At 37.2% G+C, this 19,121-nt stretch overlaps 1 protein-coding gene across 3 annotated transcripts in view; it reads right to left on the reverse strand.

The window, feature by feature from the left end:
- VAV3 (vav guanine nucleotide exchange factor 3) overlaps positions 1-19,121 on the reverse strand; it is a 439,950-nt gene that overhangs the window by 185,764 nt on the left and 235,065 nt on the right. For all 3 annotated transcript variants that reach the window (XM_001372319.4, XM_056819156.1, XM_016429056.2), the window contains exons 12-15: positions 18,544-18,630; positions 17,897-17,982; positions 17,194-17,326; positions 15,611-15,720 (exon numbers count right to left, since the gene is read on the reverse strand). In XM_001372319.4, coding sequence (XP_001372356.1) covers positions 15,611-15,720; positions 17,194-17,326; positions 17,897-17,982; positions 18,544-18,630 — 416 coding nt within the window. The remainder of the gene's footprint in view (positions 1-15,610; positions 15,721-17,193; positions 17,327-17,896; positions 17,983-18,543; positions 18,631-19,121) is intronic.

Genomic DNA, 19,121 nt, shown 5'->3' on the forward strand with positions numbered 1-19,121 from the left:
CTAAGCTTCCAGTGCCTGTATGAATCCCTACTATAACATTTTCAGAAGGTAGTAATCCAGTCATAACTTGAAAAATGTCAGAAACCTACTGCCTCACAAGATGACTACCCCATGATGAGCCAGCTTTGACTACATTTAAGTGTGGGTTAGTTTAAATAATGAACCCCATGAAATGGTGGCATCTATTCAAATTACTTTTCAGTTACAAGTATTTAAAATATAGTCATTGATTCCAATTCAACATAAATAGGTAGTACCAATTCAAATATGCAATCACTTAAGGAAATTCATTATTCCCACTAATTAATATTTGAAATACCTCACCTGAGGGTATAGTGGAAGGAAGACCCAAGTTCAAGTGCTACCAATGATACCTGCTTACTGACCCTGGAACCATCAACCTACCCACAGTGCTTTAGGCAATTTTCTAAGGTGAGAAATTACAGAGAGGGTGCTGACCTCAAAAGATTGAAGGACTTTTCTCAACAAACCAACAAAGTCACAGGTCTAACCCCTTTCTCTGTCCTTTTTGTTAAATCATTTGAATCCTTCCAACTTGCAATTGTTTATAATAATGCTGCTCCTAGAACTAGGTGGAGTTGTCTCTTACTATTCAAATGCACCTCTCAGTTCAGAAGACCTGAGTTCCAATTTCAGGTTTATCTTAACAAGTTGCAGAAATTTGCTCTTCATCTTCAACAATAAAATGAGGGACTTAAAGGAAATTATTTATCTGGGCCTCCACAATAACATATTATCAGTTTCCTCAACCTGTCTTCATACAGTTTTCAGACTTTGATTAGTCCCCTTGCTGAAACTACTTACTGCTTAAAACAGAGTATATAAGAGCCAAAAGGAATTTTTAAGGACCTTAAAAGAAAATAAAAAGCATATTTTCTTACACCAGTGAATAGCACAAAAACGTGCACTCGTTTTCTGTTTGGAAGTGTGTTATGGAAAAAGTCACTTAAATATATAAAAAGCACTAAAAATTTGGATGTGTCTTCAAAGAACTGTCACTTATATAATTTTCTCCTTATAATTCCCCTAAGAAAGAGATGCATAATCTAATAGGATTTAAAAGGACTAAAAGGACCTTTTTTGTAGTTGTTAGGTCATTTTCACTCTTTGTAACCCCATTTGGAATTTCCTTGGCAGAGATACTGGAGTGGAGTTTGCCATTTCCTTCTCTGGCTCATTTTATAGATGAGGAAACTGAGGCAAATAGAGTTAAGTGATTTGCCCAGCGTCCCATAGCTTGTAAGTGTCTAAGGCTGGATTTGAACTCACTTAAGATGAGTCTTCCTAACTGCCCCTAGAAGGACTGTAAAGAACATCTAATCTACCCTTTCACTTCACCATTGAGGAAACCTGGTAAAATAAAATAAGTAAATGAGTAAAAATAAATAAGTAAAATCCTGTACCCAAAGTTACCCAGATAAGTAAATGGCAGCACTGGGATACAAGCTCAGATCTTCTGGCTTCAAATTCAGGAATCCTTCTACTGTTTACATGCTTCCAGTTGCTGTAATTTTTTTTTTGATAGACTAAGAAATTGAGACTAGACTATATAAATGACTTTTATAGGTCACATAGATAGTTTGTAGGGCTATAATTAAAAATTAAAAAGTCACATGAAAATGTCCTTTTCTAGCCAATAAATTTTAAGAATACAGGCAGCTAGTTGAATATAGTGCTGGACTTGGAATCAGGAAGACTTAAGTTCAAATCTCACTTCACACACTTATCAGCTCTGTGAACTCTGGGAAATTCTCTTGAGTCCCATGTGCCTCGGTTTCTTTATCTGTATATTAAGGGTTATAATAGCACCTCACACCCAGGGTTGTTTTTACAATAAAATGAGATAATAACTTTTAGTTTTACAAAACTGAAAATACTGCATAAATGCTAACTATTATTATTATTAAGGACATCACTTATTTGAAATGTTGGCATATTGTTTCATTCTTATTCTAATATATAAACTTTCTCTTCTAAGAAGACATCAGCATAGAGTTATGTATATGTGGGAGGGTGTGGAAAAGACCTACTTTTTATCTTTTCCTAAGTCTGGAGATCAATATGTCAGGGAACTTAGACATTCCTACACTGACAGTGATATCCAGGAACTGACCAGAAGTGAAGGTAGGGCCAGGGAAGGACAGAGAATTCCTAGTAAAACAATCTGTTGGGAACAAATCATTTCCAATCCTTCCTAGCTGTGTGATTCTGGGAAAATCACTCGCATACTCCTGACTAAACTATACTGGATGGAAGCCATTTTAATCTCCATTTTTATTTCAAAGATAGTTTAGAAATATAAAATAAAACAAAAGACATTTTTATTGTCCTCACTATTTCTCTTTCTTTCTTTTTCAAAAGTCCATTTTGAGCTTCAGACTTTCCAAATTTTTTATTAGTTCATGGCACTTTTTGGAGAGGAGGGGAAGCATCTTGGTTATATGAACTTCTTTCTATATATTATACATGTCCTTTTCCATTTCTATAGAATTTTCCATTTTCATCCTTTTCTGGATCATTGTGATTGTGTTAATAGAATTTCATTTTTGAGAGTCTCCTATCCTTCTTAAGCTATCTTTCTCTTTATCTTCTCTGGTAATGGGATTATACCTGTCCCTTAGCTGAACATTTTAGAATTCTGCTTTCCCCACATCTAGGGCTCATTTCTAATTATGTCCCACTCTGCAATACTATTACAAGATTATCATTTAATATTTAATCATGTTTTGTTATGCATAAAAAATACCAGCACATTTCTCGATGGAGTTGGCTGCTGGAAGATCCCATTTTATGGCAATCATGATTTTTCTGAGCACTGTCCCATAGCCTACTTCATTTTATTGCTTCCAGGAAGCAGCAGCTTAGTTCCCTCTATTGAGTTAACTGCCAATTTTGAAAGGTTATAGACAAGACATTAGATTCAGAGAGAGTTGAGTTGGCTTCAACATAGGAGATTAGTGTGAATAGGTCAGCATCATCAAATTCGACCCAACAGAGTCCAACATATCAATAAAGATACCACGCCTAAATATGAGGTTTTTAGATTTTAGAATTTCTATTGTCTTCCTAAAAATATTTTTAAATGGATGAATCATGATCAGTGGAAAACAGAAATGAAAGACCATTTCTACAATAGCAAGTTAGTCAATTTCCCAATGAGGCCCAAAACAAATCCTGACATCTGCACTGACAGACTTAGAATTTTCAGGGAAATCCAAACTCCATGCAGTCATAGTTGAGATCCCCATAGCAAATCAAACTTACTCAAAAATCTTTCATGAAGGAGACAGTCTAGCACTTGGACCCAGGGTTATACCTATGAACCATTAGGTAAATGGGGTCATAGATTCCAGAGTAGGTGAATGCCCATAATTTGGTGATAAATTCAGAAGATGTCACTAGATTGTCATAAATTATTGATAAGATTCATTCCAGTCATTCAGCTCTCTTTTCTCAGACTCTTACATTCATTATATTATCTTTTCACATTAATTTTTGGTTTGCTAAGTAGGCTTCTGAAACAAGTCAACAACAAAAAATGTAGGCTTCCCCACTTAAGTATGAGATTTATAAATGATGCTTTAACTCCTCTCTTGCTTTCTACCTCCAATTAGTCAGTAAACAATTCATGTAATTGAATTGCTCTCCCCATTTCCAGTCACACTACCAATGCCCTAAAGAAAGCTTTCTTATTTCTCACCTATACTACTTTATAGTCTCATATCTGCCACTTGTGTTCAGCCTTTGTCCCCATAGATCACCCTATACTTAGCAGTCAATTTTCCCAAGGCATAATTCACATTCACATCAAAACTGAACTTTAGAATCCTACCTTACATTCAAAGACTTCCATAATTTGATCCTTACTTCCCTTTCTAGTCTACTTCTCCTGTATATAATGTATATAAACACATATATCTAGAAAGACAGATAAATGGATAGACAGGCAGAGATTGGATAGATTAGAAAGATGGATGAATGGATGGATGGATGGGTGGATGGATGGATGGATGGATGGATGAATGGATATCTCTCAGTTCTCATCTGCTTTAAGTGGAATAGTCTTTCTACTACAGAACACTGTCTCTCAATCAGTAAAGTTTATAAGTAGTATGCTGTGTCCCCCCTTCCCCAGAGTATAAATATATCCTCTTCCAGTGTCTTCCTCAAAATGTAATCTGATTCTTTCATAGATGGTCCCAAAGTACCCAAGAATACCTTCCATAGCATCCAGTCTAAATATGTCCTGCTACATTACTGCCCCATAAACAATACCTTTCATAGTTCTTTACTACCTCTACTACTATCCATTTACTATATGCCACCTGATTTATTACCACTTCATCAGAATTAATTTGGACTAATATTTTACTACAAATTAATGAAATATTATATAATCTCTCCCCACTTAAATTGATATATTTTTACAGAGGTCTTTTTGAGATATGTCTTAATTCAAAGTAATGACTTTAATGAAAGGTGGTGTAATGGACAGAGTGCTGGTGATCTCAGGCACTTACTATCACATATTTGTTTGCATTTTGTCTCTCTCACTAGATCAGTGGTGGAAAGATTTGGCATGGGTGCCAAATATAGCATGCAGAGTGATCTTTGTGAGTACTTGGTCACCCTTCCTCCCCACAACCCACCCCCAGAGTTCCTTACGAGAAAGGCACAGGGTCTTGGGCAGAGCTGTTCCCCTACTCTCTCCTCCATGCCTGATGACATTTTTTCCATCCTCCACCCCTCTGCCCAGAAGCCCAATGGGAGCTCATAGGGGGTAAGGTGGACAGCTCATAGGTTACAGAGCTAGAGGGGACCACCAGAGAGATTGTGCCAGTCCTCTCCCCCTCTCTACACTGGCTGAGGATCTTCCTCACTTCATCCACTCCTCCACCCAGCTGCCCAAAGGGAGAGTTTTCTCCCTCCCCTTTGGAAGGTAATGGGGGGAAGAGGGCAGTGCATAACATGAGGTCTTTTGGGGAGAGCAGACACAGCAAACAGTCAAGGGTGTGGGGGTAGGGCCTGGCACTCTGTTTCTAAAAGGTTCACCATCATTAAACCAAGGACTTCCTTTTGCCTTTTTTTGTGTCCCCAATGCTTAGCACAGCACCAGACACAGGGGAAATATTTAATAAATGTTTGCCAAGTAACTGACCCTGACCAAGTCACTTAGTCTGCCTTAGTTTCCTTATTTGTAAAATGGGGATAATAATAGTACCCAACTCCCAATGTTGTTATGAGAATAAAATGAAATAATATTTATAAAGTACTTTACATTCTTTAAAGCACTATTATTCTTTTCCCCCATGGCATAGAAAGAGAAATTTGTGGTCTGTGAATTTGCCAGTGCCCCAATATAATATCTCTTCTTGTCCAGTTTTATCCTATTTATATTATATCTCATTTTCCATTCTTGTTACCTACGATTTTAAACCACTGTTTTAGTTCAAGTGGCACCCAAGGTAAAGCAAGTTCATCAACCCCTTATTTAAGAGCATTAAATATGTGTGCCCCTAAGCTTGTTATAATATATTTGTAGTTAGACAAGTTGTTTTTGTTGTTTTTCATCCTTCTTTTTTGAAGAAGACCAATGACATCACCGAATGATGTCTTGACTTGTGCATGAATTGGATTTAAGTGAGGCAGAATGTACAAAGTTATCAGTTTCACTCTGTCTTCCACAGTCATTAAAATCCAGTGGCCAGATAAAAAAGTCAAGATGATTGATGATGGCCAGGATACAGAGGATGACCTTTGCATCTTCAATATCTGACCAAACCCCATGTGCTCCACAGAGCCTGCTTCAGCTACCTTCATGGCCATTGGGACAAATTGTTCTCATCTCACCATTCTGCCTGGGGACATCTTCCCATGCTTGGGGTAGACATCACTCTAACTCACTGATGAGTCTGAAGCTTGTTGGTTAATGTCAACTTGGTTTAGCCTCTATGCCAAGTTGTTTTTACTGGGGTATGGCCACTGCATGCCATAGCTTCTTGAAGCCTCAGGTAAGAGTCAAGTGGGATCAAACTTAAAACTAAAAGTAACCTTAGTGGATCACCTAATCTATCCTTCTTGCCCTAGTTCATTTTATAGTTAAGAAAACTAATCCTCAGAGAAGTAATATAACTTGCCCAACGTTGCTCAGTGAGTAAATAGTAGAGCTAGAAGTATTTGAATTCAGGGTCCTTGACTCCAAATCCAGGGCTTAATTGTCCTAAAAAATGATGAGCAGTTGTTAACTTGGGAAGGATAAAGGCAACTGTACCTACAACAATTTTTAAGTTTATTCTTCATTTATATTTTTTCATCACTTTAAGTCTAAACAATCAAGAAAACAAAAAATCAAGTCCTGACTTGTAGCATGTACTAATTTTAAAGACTCAGTTTCCACACTGAAAACATACCCATTGGCTCTTTTTTTAACCCTTACTTTCTGTCTTAGATCAATATTGTGTATTGGTTCCAAGGCAGGAGAGTGGTATGGGCTAAGCAATGGGAATTAAGTAACTTGCCCAGGGTCACATAGCTAGGAAGTGTCTGAAGTCAGATTTGAACCCAGAACATCCTGTTTCTAGGTCTGACTTTCAATTCACTGAGCCACCCAGCTTCCCCCTCCACGGATTCTTGATAACCTGTACAAGATGGCTCCAGTTCACTCCTACACATGGCCATGCTTCAAGTTCTGGTGAATGGGATCTGAAGCCATCTTGGTAACCATTACACAAGATGGCTATGGACCCATGGCATTTTTCTCATAGTCAACAGGGCACCAGTTTCCTCACCTGTAAAATGTTTCTGATGAAAGTTTTCATAACTATACATTAGCATTTGTGGCATTCTAGGAAAATACAACCACATTTCCCAACACTCTTTGAGCTAATAAAAGTCACCTGTAATTCTGTCATGAGGATAATTGACTGGAGTGACAAAACATATTTAATATTTATAAACATTAATTTATTTAGGTGTTCTAAGGAAACAGAAGACAATCCATATTACTAACCAATAAGTCTTTTGAGGACTGTATATACTTCCCATAGGCTAGTGGTCCAAAGATCTATAGGGATAATACCTGGATCTGTGATATCATTTATATGAGGAATTTACAGGAGAGGAAATGGTCAATCAAAGAAATATATACCTTACAGGGTAAGAAAATTGCCTACGCCCAAAGTACTAAGATATTAAATAACACATCCAAGGTCATATGGTCTCTGCTAAAGTCCCATCTTCTGCAAGATGGCTTTCCTGGATCTTCCCCAATTTTAATGTCTTCTTTTCTGAGATTATCTCCTTTATTATGCATATATTTTTATTTTCAGTTCATTTTATATTATATATTTTATCCTTGTACATAATATTTTGAATGTTGAAAGCAGGAAATATTTTTCTTTCCCCAGCATTATCATAGTGGTTGGCTCCTAAGAGATGATTAATGAATGCTTATTGACCTGATAATATGTGCTGAAAGTAGCATTTGAACCTAGGCCTTCCTGACTTCTAGGCTAGCTCTCAAACCACCATGCCTAAAATCCTTATGCCAAGAAAAACACTATGAATTGTTAGCAATCTTTTCAAAGAAAAATAGGGATCTTTTTGACAATCTAGACAACTAGATCTGGTCAGCAACCCCCTCAAAATATTACAAAAGTACTTTTTAAAAGAAAGGTGTAGGGGACAGTTAGCTGACAGTTGACTCAGTGGATAGAGAATCAGATCCAGGAATGGGAAATCCTGGGGTCAAATCTGGCCTCAGACACTTCCAACTATGTCATCCTGGGCAAGTCACTTAACCCCAATTGCTCTGGCTTGGAACTGATACCCATAATTGATTCTCAGACAGAAAATAAGGGTTTAACAAAAAAATTAAAAGGATGTGTAATATTTTCCTTGTGTCACCCCAAAATCTGACTCACTGAAACCTAAAATTTCCTAAATTCCAATTCCTTCTCAGTGAGACAGTCACTCAAACACTTAATGCCAATTCTCGAGTCATTCTGCCCTCCCTGTTCCACTTAACCAAAGTCTTCTCTTTTCCTTGTTCAACATCACCAACTCCCTCAACTTATTCCCCACAGTACCACTTCCAATTTGTTCATCATTCTGTTTGCCTTGAGCTTCGGCGATGTATAGTTTTTCATGGTTCACAGAATCCCAGCAGAGGTTATGAAATCACCAAACACTTTTACTTTTCGGTTTAATCTAAATAAGCTACCAGTATCATTCTCAGAACTAGTTGCTCTGTCTTCCTCTTTGCAAGCTCTAGGAGCTTCCTATTGCCACTACCATTAAATATAGACGATTATACTGTTTGACCTTTAAAGCTCTTCACAACCTGGTTCCAGCCTACCTTTCCAAACCATTACACATCTCTGTGCTGTGATCCATCCAAATTGGTCTACTGGTAGACCCTCTTATATTTCAGTCCATCTCCAGTCTCCACATCTTTGCCCTGGCTGTCCCTTGTGCCTTGAATGTATGTACTAACTCCTGACCTCTGCCTCAGAGACTCTGATGCAGCTTCATCTTTACCGAATACTCACTGTTTATTAGTAAAAGAGTGTTTCCATGATTTTCTAAATAGATACAGTATTTTAAGCATCTTATAACTGATCAGCAGTATTTTATTTTATTGAAAATGATCCAAGCCCTCTAGAAGCTGCAAAATTGTCATCTTCTGTAATTAGTATGAATAAGCAATTCTTCCATCTTAAAATATTCCATTTTTTGATTCCTGCCTTCTCTTCCCACCGAACTTGCCCAATTTTCTTTTAAAACTTAGCTCAGGCAGCACCTCCATATGAGACTTTTCCCTGATTCCCCCAGCTACTAACTTCATCCCCCTTCCAAAAAAAAAAATTTCTTTTTATGTATGTGTATCTATTTACAAATATCCACAAATAGAACGTGTGCTTCTTGAAAGTAGGGAGTATTCATTGCTGCCTTTGAATTTCCTAGCACCCAGCATAGTCTCTTGGCCCCTACTAGGATTTTCAGAAATGTTTGATTGAGAAGAGAAAAACACTTATTAAACATTTCATCTATGCAGAGTGCTGTGCGAAAAGCCAGGGGACACAAAGTTTAAATACCCTCATGGAGCTTACAGTCTACTAAGTTTAGATGTGGCTCCTTGCCAATTTGTATCAATGCAATGAGGTTTCAGAAAAAGGTCGGAAGACAGCTACAGCTTAAATATGACCTATAATCTTCAGAAAGATAGATGGAGATCAAAGCAATTTCTGATGTAGATGATTCATCTGATGTAGATATTTACTAGGTACTTATTTTCATTAGTAATAATGTCTCTCTATGATTTTCCAAATTAAACTCAGTATTTTAAGTACCACATAGGTGCTCAGCAATGTTTTTCCTGTTTCTAAATAAATATGATCTAAGCTCTCTATAGATAGCAGAACTGCCATCGCCTGTAAATAGCATCAGCAAATAATTCATTTGTTTTAAAATATCCTATTCCTTGATTCCTGCCTCGTTCTCTCCCCACTCCCACCTTTTCCCCACTCACCATCTCAGTTCTTTAAAACAACATTTCTCCTAATTCCTGCAACAGGAAGAGATCTCATAGTACTGATGTCAAAACTGCTATGGATCAGAGCCAAAGCATGAAGCCCGCCTATGGGGAAACACTTTTTATTGTTTTTATATATTACATGGATATGGAAGGTTTTCTTATTATTATTTTATGCCCCACAGGGTATTAAATCAGAATATTGAAACTCTGCACTATGAGCAAAGCAACACCAGAAAAACAAACTTAGCATCACCAAAGGCAAACACCCAAGTTTCTAAACTTAATTCTAGCATTCTGTCAGGAGCAGCACAAGGCAGCCTGGGCTGCTATACAAAGCCGGAAGCTGGGCATTGCCAGGTATGTCCTGCATTAATGAGCTTCCAAAAGAGAAGGAAAGAGAAAAAAGAAAAAGAATGGAACATTTGGAGACAGATGAAATGCCCACTTATTTGATTTCCCATACATGGCTTTTTTCCTGTTTGTGGGAACCCTCCACTTCGACTTGAAGCAATTCTGAATTAAGGTATTTCCACCCTCTCACCATCTGTGTGGTGCTGTCAATGGAAGCCTGAAATACAAATAACTACTGCTATGTATATGAAAATATATTCTGTACATTATTTAATATAATTATGTTCTTTCTCAGAGACAAAGTCCAAAAAGACCAGATCTCCTTGGGTTAGAGCCAGCCCTCTTTTCAGAATCTTGTCTGATTTCTACACACCTTCCTACATCCGAATAGCCTTAAAAACAAACGATTGTGCAGCCTGTTAATTCTTGTTGAGCTATAAGATCTCTCTGTCTGTCTGTCTCTCTGTCTGTCTGGTTCTCTCTCGCTCCCTCCTCCCCACATATATGTGTATGTATATATATATATATATATATATATATATATATATATATATATATGCCTGTAAATGCAGGACTCCCTCACCCTTAGTTTCATCACATACATGTATAACATATGTATGTATATGTGTTTACATATATGTGCATATATGAGATATCAATATATAGATCTAGAAACTGGAACCTCAAGAAACTATAAACTTGAAGACCCATGGCTAGAACTAGATGGCATCCAAGCTCTTTTCCAGTTCTTAAATGCTAGGGTTTCTGGTATAGAAGGATAAGCTTGGACACCAAACTTCTGAAATCCAAGCCACTGTTCTTTCCTACAACATCATATTATATTGTCTCCTAAAAGACGCATAAACAGGATCTAGTCACTGAAACAATTTATCTGGGCTGCAAGGAAATACAAGATGAATTATAAACCCTTGAAACCTTTAAAATGGAATAAACATTTATTAAGAACCTACTATGTGCTGGTTCTAATAGGTATATTTCTAGCTTTCTCAAGGAGTGAGTACAGTTGGAAGGAGAGAGAAAAATCAGCACTGAAAATAATTTTTTAAATAATAAAAATTTTAGAGATATGGAACTATGACATGGATGGCCTAGATCATTTCAGACTCTATCAGAGTTCGTGTGGATAGTTACTTGACTGGCTCTTTTGAGAAATCATTTAACGTCTGGCCAGAGAACTTGATAAATTTCTGAATTTTGGAACAATTGCTATTTATTTTGTCAAGTATCTGACAATTGGAATAATATCTTTTTTTTTCTAATTCTGTTAGAATAATGATGGAATGGGAAAGCTAGAGGCATCCCAAGGTCACAAAGATTAAGGATGGCTAGAATTGAGAACAAGTGTCCAAATTCCAGTGGAAGGATTGCTGATAGGAGAAATTATATGAGCAAAGGTAGGAAAGAATGAGAGGCATTCAGAGTAAGGTTCCAATTTTTCTGAAGCTTGCAATTTGTGCTAGGTAATAATGTTAGATGAGGCTAAAAATACAGCATGGAGACATATGGTAGAGAGCCTTGAGTGCCAGACTAAAACAATTTGTACTTTATTTTGTTGGAAATGAGGAAGGTGAGATAGTAATAGAATTATACCTGTGTATAAGCATATTAATCTGGAGTAGAATGAATTCATCAAAGGTGGCAGGCAGAGATCTGCTAGTTGAGAGGCACCTTCTTTAGCTTTATTCCTCCCATATCCCACAGTGCTTCTCTCACACTAACTGCCTGACTACCGGACCCTTCTGGAAGAAGATTTTCCCAATGCCATGGTTCCATCCCATGCTGGGACAATTTTCCTGTTCTCTATCACAACTGCCTGATAACACCTTGGCTTGGATTTCTACTGATTGCTTACTCCCACGCTATTCAGACTTCTCCCATATGTCTAGGGGTCACCCAAAATGCCAGGGATATTGCTCCCCACATCTCAGCTGTTCCTATTCTGGTTCATCTCATCAGCCCTAAAGATTGAGCATCTGATGCTGCCTTGAAAATCAGATTATAAACCCAAGACACTTGTGTGACCCTGGGTAAGCCATTTAACCCTATCCAATACGTAATATTGATTCTAAGATGGAAAATAAGGGTTTAAAAACAAAGGAAGAAAATTAGATTGTAAAGTTCCTCAGGGGAGGAACCATCTCATCTTGCTTTGAATTGAAAGCACTTTGTAAAATTTCTGACAGACAACAGACACTTAACAACTTCTTAATCATAATGAAAATGTTCTCTGGAATAAATCATATCAATGCTTTTTATTGGCTGGGTTCATTCTTCATTTAAATAAATATATAAGTGTATGGGATTCAGATAGGTGGGGAGTGGATAGAGAGTCAGATCTGGAGTCAGGAAGACTCATCTTCCTGAGTTCAAATCTGGCATCAGAAACTTACTAGCTAAGTGACTCTGAGAAAATCACGTAAGCCTGTTTGCCTCAGTTCCTGATCTACAAAATGAGCTAGAGGAAGAAATGACAAACCCTACTCTAGTATCTCTCCCAAGAGAACCCCAATGGGATCATGAGGAGTCAGACATAACTGAAATGACTGAACAACAACTTATGTGGGATATTACCTACTGTCTTGGGAAGGGAGTGGTAGGATGAAGGGAGAGAACATGGATTTTCAAAATGTCAGAAATATGAAATTAAATAATAAATTAAAATATTAAAAATTGTATTGATATGTAATCTGGAGAGAGAGAGAGAGAGAGAGAGAGAGACAGAGAGAGAGAGAGAGAGAGAGAGAGAGATTTACCTAGAGCACCAAGACATTAAGTAACTTGTCCAGAGTCACAAAGATAGTATGTGTCAGAAGTGGAACTTGAACTCAGATCTTAATGTTTCTGAATCCAATTTTCTACTCATGATACTATCCTTCTATATGCAAATATATATCATGAATGCCTTCATATATTCATGTAAGGTGAATGCATGAAAAATCTGATATCGTCTGTATGAGGAATTCCCAGTTGGGAGATTTCCTTCACTGATGCAGCCCTCTAACTCTTCTCTAACTGACTTATATAGTATTAGTCTACTATGTAGAGACATTTAAAGGTGAAGTAATTTGCTTCTTTTTACTCACAATGGAGACAGAACTTGAACCCAGGGTCTTCCTGCCTTCAAGGTAAGCCCTCTATTCATTATGCCACACTTGCTTTCACACAGTAAGTAGGTCACCAAGGATTGGTAATGCCATTCTTCCCCAAGAATGAAAGATTTTGCATCAACTCATTCAGTTTATTTTAAGTGTGACTGGCTTAGGGGAACCTCAAATGGCAGGCCCTTGAAACTGCCCACCATATACAGCTGCATTAAATAGCATTGTGGGTTTATGGCATTGGTTCACCATTCCCAAGGGATGAATAGCCAGATCACCAGCATCATGATCCTTTTTGCTCCAAACCACAAAGGGTCCCCCTTTGAACTAAGCTGGTACATTCACTGAACAAATAAATCTCTCATGTTATATTCAGTTATCAAAGCCAGGAATACTAAATTATATTTTCCAAATATAGGCAGGAACTAGAATGGTTCACTGGCTGAAACCCAAGGACTTCATTCATTTATGTTAGCATTAGAAACCTCATATTTATGCCAAGAGACAGATGTATGAACTGGTGGATAAGTCATCAAATGAACCACTACCCCCCCCCAAAGCTAGAGTAAAGATATACATTTCTAATTAATAAATAAACTTTGACAAAAGAGTCACAAAGTTTTCCTATGGCCCTAAAGGACCTCTGTGCTCAAATGGGACTGATCTCCAGAGCCATATTTTCAGAGTAGACTTTTGCACAGGTTATCATCCTTTTCCACTAATGATTTCTCATGGTCAGTCATCAACCACTTATTAAGTACCTACTATGTATCTGTTAGGAACCACGCTAAGAACCCAGAATTAAAAAAAAAAAAGTCACAAATAGTCCCAGCCCTCAAAGAGCACGCAATCCAGTGAGAGAGATAACATATGAATAACTATGTATGAATAAGATATGTTCAGAATAAATCAGAGATAATCTCTGGGGGAAGGTTACTAGCCTTAAGAGGGACTGGGCAACTTTGACCCCAAAAGACTACTACTGATTCTATATCTCAGAGATCAGAGAGAGGGGAAAAAGACCTGTTTGTATAAAATCTTTTCATAGGTCTTTTTGTAGTGGCAAAGGACTGAAAATTGAGGGAGTATTTACCAACTGGGGGATGGCTGAAAAAGCTATGGTATATAGTTGTAATAAAAAACTATTGCACCATAAGAAATGAACACAGTGAATTCTAAAAAACCTGGAAATATTTAGATGAACTACGACAAAGTGAAATGAGCAGACCAGGAGAACAGTGTATACAGTAACAAAAATATTGTATAATGATCAGCTATGAAGAACCATACTGTCATCAGCAAACCAAGTTCCAAGATAAGCCCAAGGGACTTGCGATAAAAAAAAAAAAAGCCACTCTCCTCAGCCAAAGGAGGACTGTTGAAATCTGATTACAGATCAAAGCATGCCATTTTTTACTTCATTTCTTTCATGAATTTTTTATTGTCTATGTGATATGTGTCTTCAGTCATGCCACGGGGAATATGGAAATATATGTTACATACAAACACTGATAGGTGTAATATATGTGTTTTGATTTTCAATTCTCAAAGCAATTTAGAGCATATATACCTATATGTGGCTGAGATTTCTTCATCTAAACTGTCTTTTCATAACTTTTGATCATTTACCAATTGGGGGATGGCTCTCATTCTTATAAATTTGACAAAGTTCTCTATATATTTTAGATATGAGAACTCTATCTGAGAGACTGTCTATAAACATTTTCCCCAGTTTTCTGTCTTCCTTCTAATATTAGCAAAATTTATTTTATTTGTACAAAAACTTTTCAATTTAATGTACTCATAATAACCCATTCCACATCTCACAATGCTCCTCATATCTTATTTACTTATAAATTCTTCTCCTAATCATAAATCTGATAGGTAATTTGTTTCTTCTTCTTTTAATCTACTCGTGATGTCTCTTTTTATGTCTAGGTCAACCTGGATTTTTTATTTAGCCACCACATTTACGGGGAAAACAAAATGCCTGAGCAGTGCCTGCGTCATGAGACAATTCTATCTCTTTAATCCTAAACAAATCTAAAAACAAAGCTGTTAAGGAGTTTTCTCCCGTTTAACAGGAAAAAGCATGAAAGGGAACATGGCCTGAAAGCGATTTGAATGATACATTACTTTAAAAACATGGGGATAGATGAGGAGAGGAGAGCCTAAGGAAAAAGCCACCACCTCTAAATCTCTCCTAAAAAATACATTGCAATAAATGGGCCAAAGACAGAGCTTTAAAAGGTCACAATCACGGCCAATTTTTGTGAGTTGAACACTTGATATTTTCAGAGGCTATGGCAATCTCAAAGATTAAAACAATCTGCACAGTGGAGAGGTCTGTGAAAAGAGAGCTCACGGCTCCCTCTTTCTTTTTTTTAAGAGTAATTCATGGAAGGCCCTTCCTTGTCAGTACTGGAAGCTCAAAGGCAGCCAGGCTGCCTCCAAGGTAGAAAGAAGGGATCCTCCTTTAGCTCTGCAAGGATGGCCCATTGTAGAAAGCCTGTTTCTTGGGACACAGTTTGTAAATGATTTTAAGCAGGGATGTGGAGTTGCTTTTGGAAGCAGGGATACTTACAGTGCCATTTCAAACTGCTCAAGCCATTTTTTCTTCAAATCTTTAGTTTTACAATAGAATTCCAGTCCATTTTGACCTTGGGTATGGATGAGGTAGAAGCCATAAGACCACTGTGGAAATGAATCATTAATTCACTGATTAATTCATTATTGTATATTTTCGTGTTTACTGGAATCTCACCCACATCTTAAAGAAAAAAATAAAGACAAAACTGGCCCCAAGGATCCACTATGAGCAGCTGACTTAGTCAACCTTAGTCTACAGAAGGAGCAGCAGCATCACTGTTGATGATAACAGAAATAATTAAAAATAGTTTTAAATATATTTGGAAGTGGCATGGATAGTAGGCTTAAAAGGGAAGGGGATAATAAGCATATTTTCTAGTACAAATATTATCTCATTTGGTCTTTACAACCACCCTGGGACTAAACACTATTATAATCTCCATTTTACAGTTGAGGAAACTGAGGTAAACAGAGGTCAAGTGATTTACCCAGGCCATAGAGCTAATAAATATCTAAGACCAGATTCAAAATTGGGTCTTCCTGACTACTCTCTTCACTGAGCCACCTGACTAGTATCAGGAAAATCTAGGTTTAAACCCCAGTTCTGATACTGCATAGCTATGTTACCTTGGACAAGTTGTTTCCCTTCTCAGTTTACTCATCTTTAAAATGGGATAGTCAGACTAGTTTCAGATTCCTTCAAGCTCTAAATGTATGACCCTATAATATTTGGTTCCTATGATCTTTTTGACTTGAGTCCAAAGCCTGGCTCTGCTGCTCACTACCTGAGTCACCTTGAGCAAATGACTTTAATTTTCTAGATCTCCGTTTATTTCTCTATGAAATGAAGAGGTTGAGCTGAATGGGCTTCCAAAGCTTCCTTTCAGCTCTAGTTCTATGACCCTGTATCAAATGTTTTGAAGACACATAAAATACTTTACATACATTATCTCATCAATCCTCCCTGCAACCTAGTGAGGCAAGAGCAATTATTGTTTCTGTTTTGCTGTTGAAGAAACTAAGACTAGAAGTGGTTAAATGACCTATCTCTGTGTCACCCAGCCAGCAAGTGTTTGAGACAGATTTTGAACCCAGGTCTCCTTAAATTCAAGTCCATGACCCTCCACACTTAAGAACTGTGTGACCCTGGGCAAAGCACTGATCCTCTCTCTGCCTCAGTCCCTCAGCTAGAAAATGAGGAAATTGGGTTCGATGGTCTCTAAGGTCCCTCCTCATTCTAAATTTATGATGCTATGATTCACCACTCCAGATGCCTCAATTCTATAACAGCATCTGTAGCTAAATCATTTGTAGAGATCCTCGTTAACTCTTACAGTCCCTAAACTGATCCAATCAATCATGCAGTGGCTGTTCCATTGTTTCAGTCATAGCTGTAACCTCTCTTTATTCTTTGTCAGTAATTAGAATGGGGGTATACATTGAATGCCCATCCCTTTTGATAGTATCCAGCCATGAAACAAGGTCTCAAGAACCCAGAGATTCTCATCTTAGACACATCGTCCATTGGTTAAAAAGCTCCCTGTTAACGGTATTTGTCAGTATCTAAGATGGTACCACCTTTTTGTTTTCTTTGTCAGTTGTGGGATTATTGGCAATTTTGTATTGTTGAAGGTCGATGATTTCCTTCATTTCATAGTTATCGCCTTTCCTCTTGCAGACAATGACCGCCAGATCAAACAAGAAGATGTGCCTGTGAAAACAAAATAAAATCAAAATTACAAGAGATCGCTGGAAGCAGGTAGGCTGTTCTCTAAACAACCTATTAAACTCATTTGCCTTAGCATTCAAAGATCATTGTAAAAAGGGCTTACAAACCACAATGTTAAGCTATTACTAAACACTTCCCAGACCACTTGGAGTACTAAAAGAGTTACCATGGCCCTTAAATATTTATGGTAATGGTATGGCTCCATTTCCATGCATCACATTGAAAACTTCCTTCCTTCCTAATGAAGTCTAAGTTGGACTCTTGTCTCTCTCTTAAAGCCAATTTAGACAAACCAATAGAAAAGAAATCACTGTTAAACTGATTACTAACTAAAATATGATAGGATCATCTTTTCTTCATTTTCTCCCTATCCTTACTATCCAAAAGGAATTTTTTCAAGATTTTTATCTTTTCATTTTCATTTACCTCTCTATCTTCTTCACTGTAGCCCCCAGGACCCCCTGACACTTCATTTTACTCCTTACTTTATTCTTTCTATCCTTAGATACTTTTTCATTCTTATTAAGACACAGATGACTCCATTGCCCTCACCTTTCTTGTTTAGTGTGTTTGTCTAGGGTTGTTATTCTGATTTCACCATCTCCCTGTGGTCTTCCAAACACCAAAACAGGCTGATTCTAAAAAATATAAAGGGGAGAGGGGTTACTCTTAAATAAACATATGCAAACAGAAATAAGACTTGAAGGGGAAAAATATCCCTCTCCACCCCCCAACTCAGGCCCAATTGATTCATCATATTTCCTTGCCTACAGAAATAATTTTATAATTTTATAGCATGGGGTCCAGGGAACTTGAGACCAAACAATGCATTTTTAAAATGAATTTGTCTTTCCTGACTCTAGAGTATCCATTATAGAGACTAGGGTAAAATAGGACTTTTAGTGGAAAAATCAGATCTCTTTTCAGGTCAAAAAAGGGATTAGATCAGAAGAGTTTGTGTTACATGGGATCTAAGATATAAGCTTTTTTCCTTTTGAAAAGGTGGAATTTTTGAAGCTGACCTGATTAATGATTAAAAATAATGAGAGATGTTTTCCCAAAGCAGATGTCAATCAAACTGGGCAACTGAAAAAAAAAAGCTGGCAATGGTGAAAAGAATACTGAGAAATTCATTGCTCCAAAGGCAGCTCCTGAAAACTTACCCCCTCCCATTTCTATGGAAGTAAAAAGTCACCTACCAAGTTCTCTATGGATAACTGAAACTGCTTTATTTCACGTAGGGTCTCGTTATCTCGCTTCACTTCATTTACATATTGGGCCAAGTCCTAAAAATTAACAAAGAAAGGTTCAAAAAAAGCATCAACTGTGATAAATAGAAAAAAGAAGTATTTTTTAAAACTACATGATTCTGACATCATAAGGAATCAGCATAATCAGTGCTACTTTACAATGACCATCCAATGGTCTTACATCATACATATATAAAGCATCTCACAAGCAATTTTTAGAAAGTGACATAACTATGGTACAGCTGGGAACCTACAAAGTTATCCTTTGCCTCACCTCTGAAAAGTCCAAGAATATCATTGCCTTTAGAGGGGTGCTATGTAGAATAAAGAAAAAGAAAATAGGTCATCAGGACCTCTATTACAAGAGTTAAAAACTGGGTTCTACAGAATTAAACTTTTTACATAAGTAATGGGCAAAGGAGAGAGTATAGGGGATAAAACACAAAAGAAATAACTTAGAAGTTTGGAAAAGAACTTGAGCTAAGCTATATTATGCAACCACTTATTCCCCTAGTTAACCAACAGGG

The sequence above is a fragment of the Monodelphis domestica genome, chromosome 2, assembly GCF_027887165.1.
Source record: "Monodelphis domestica isolate mMonDom1 chromosome 2, mMonDom1.pri, whole genome shotgun sequence".
In the NCBI taxonomy this organism is placed as follows: domain Eukaryota; kingdom Metazoa; phylum Chordata; class Mammalia; order Didelphimorphia; family Didelphidae; genus Monodelphis; species Monodelphis domestica.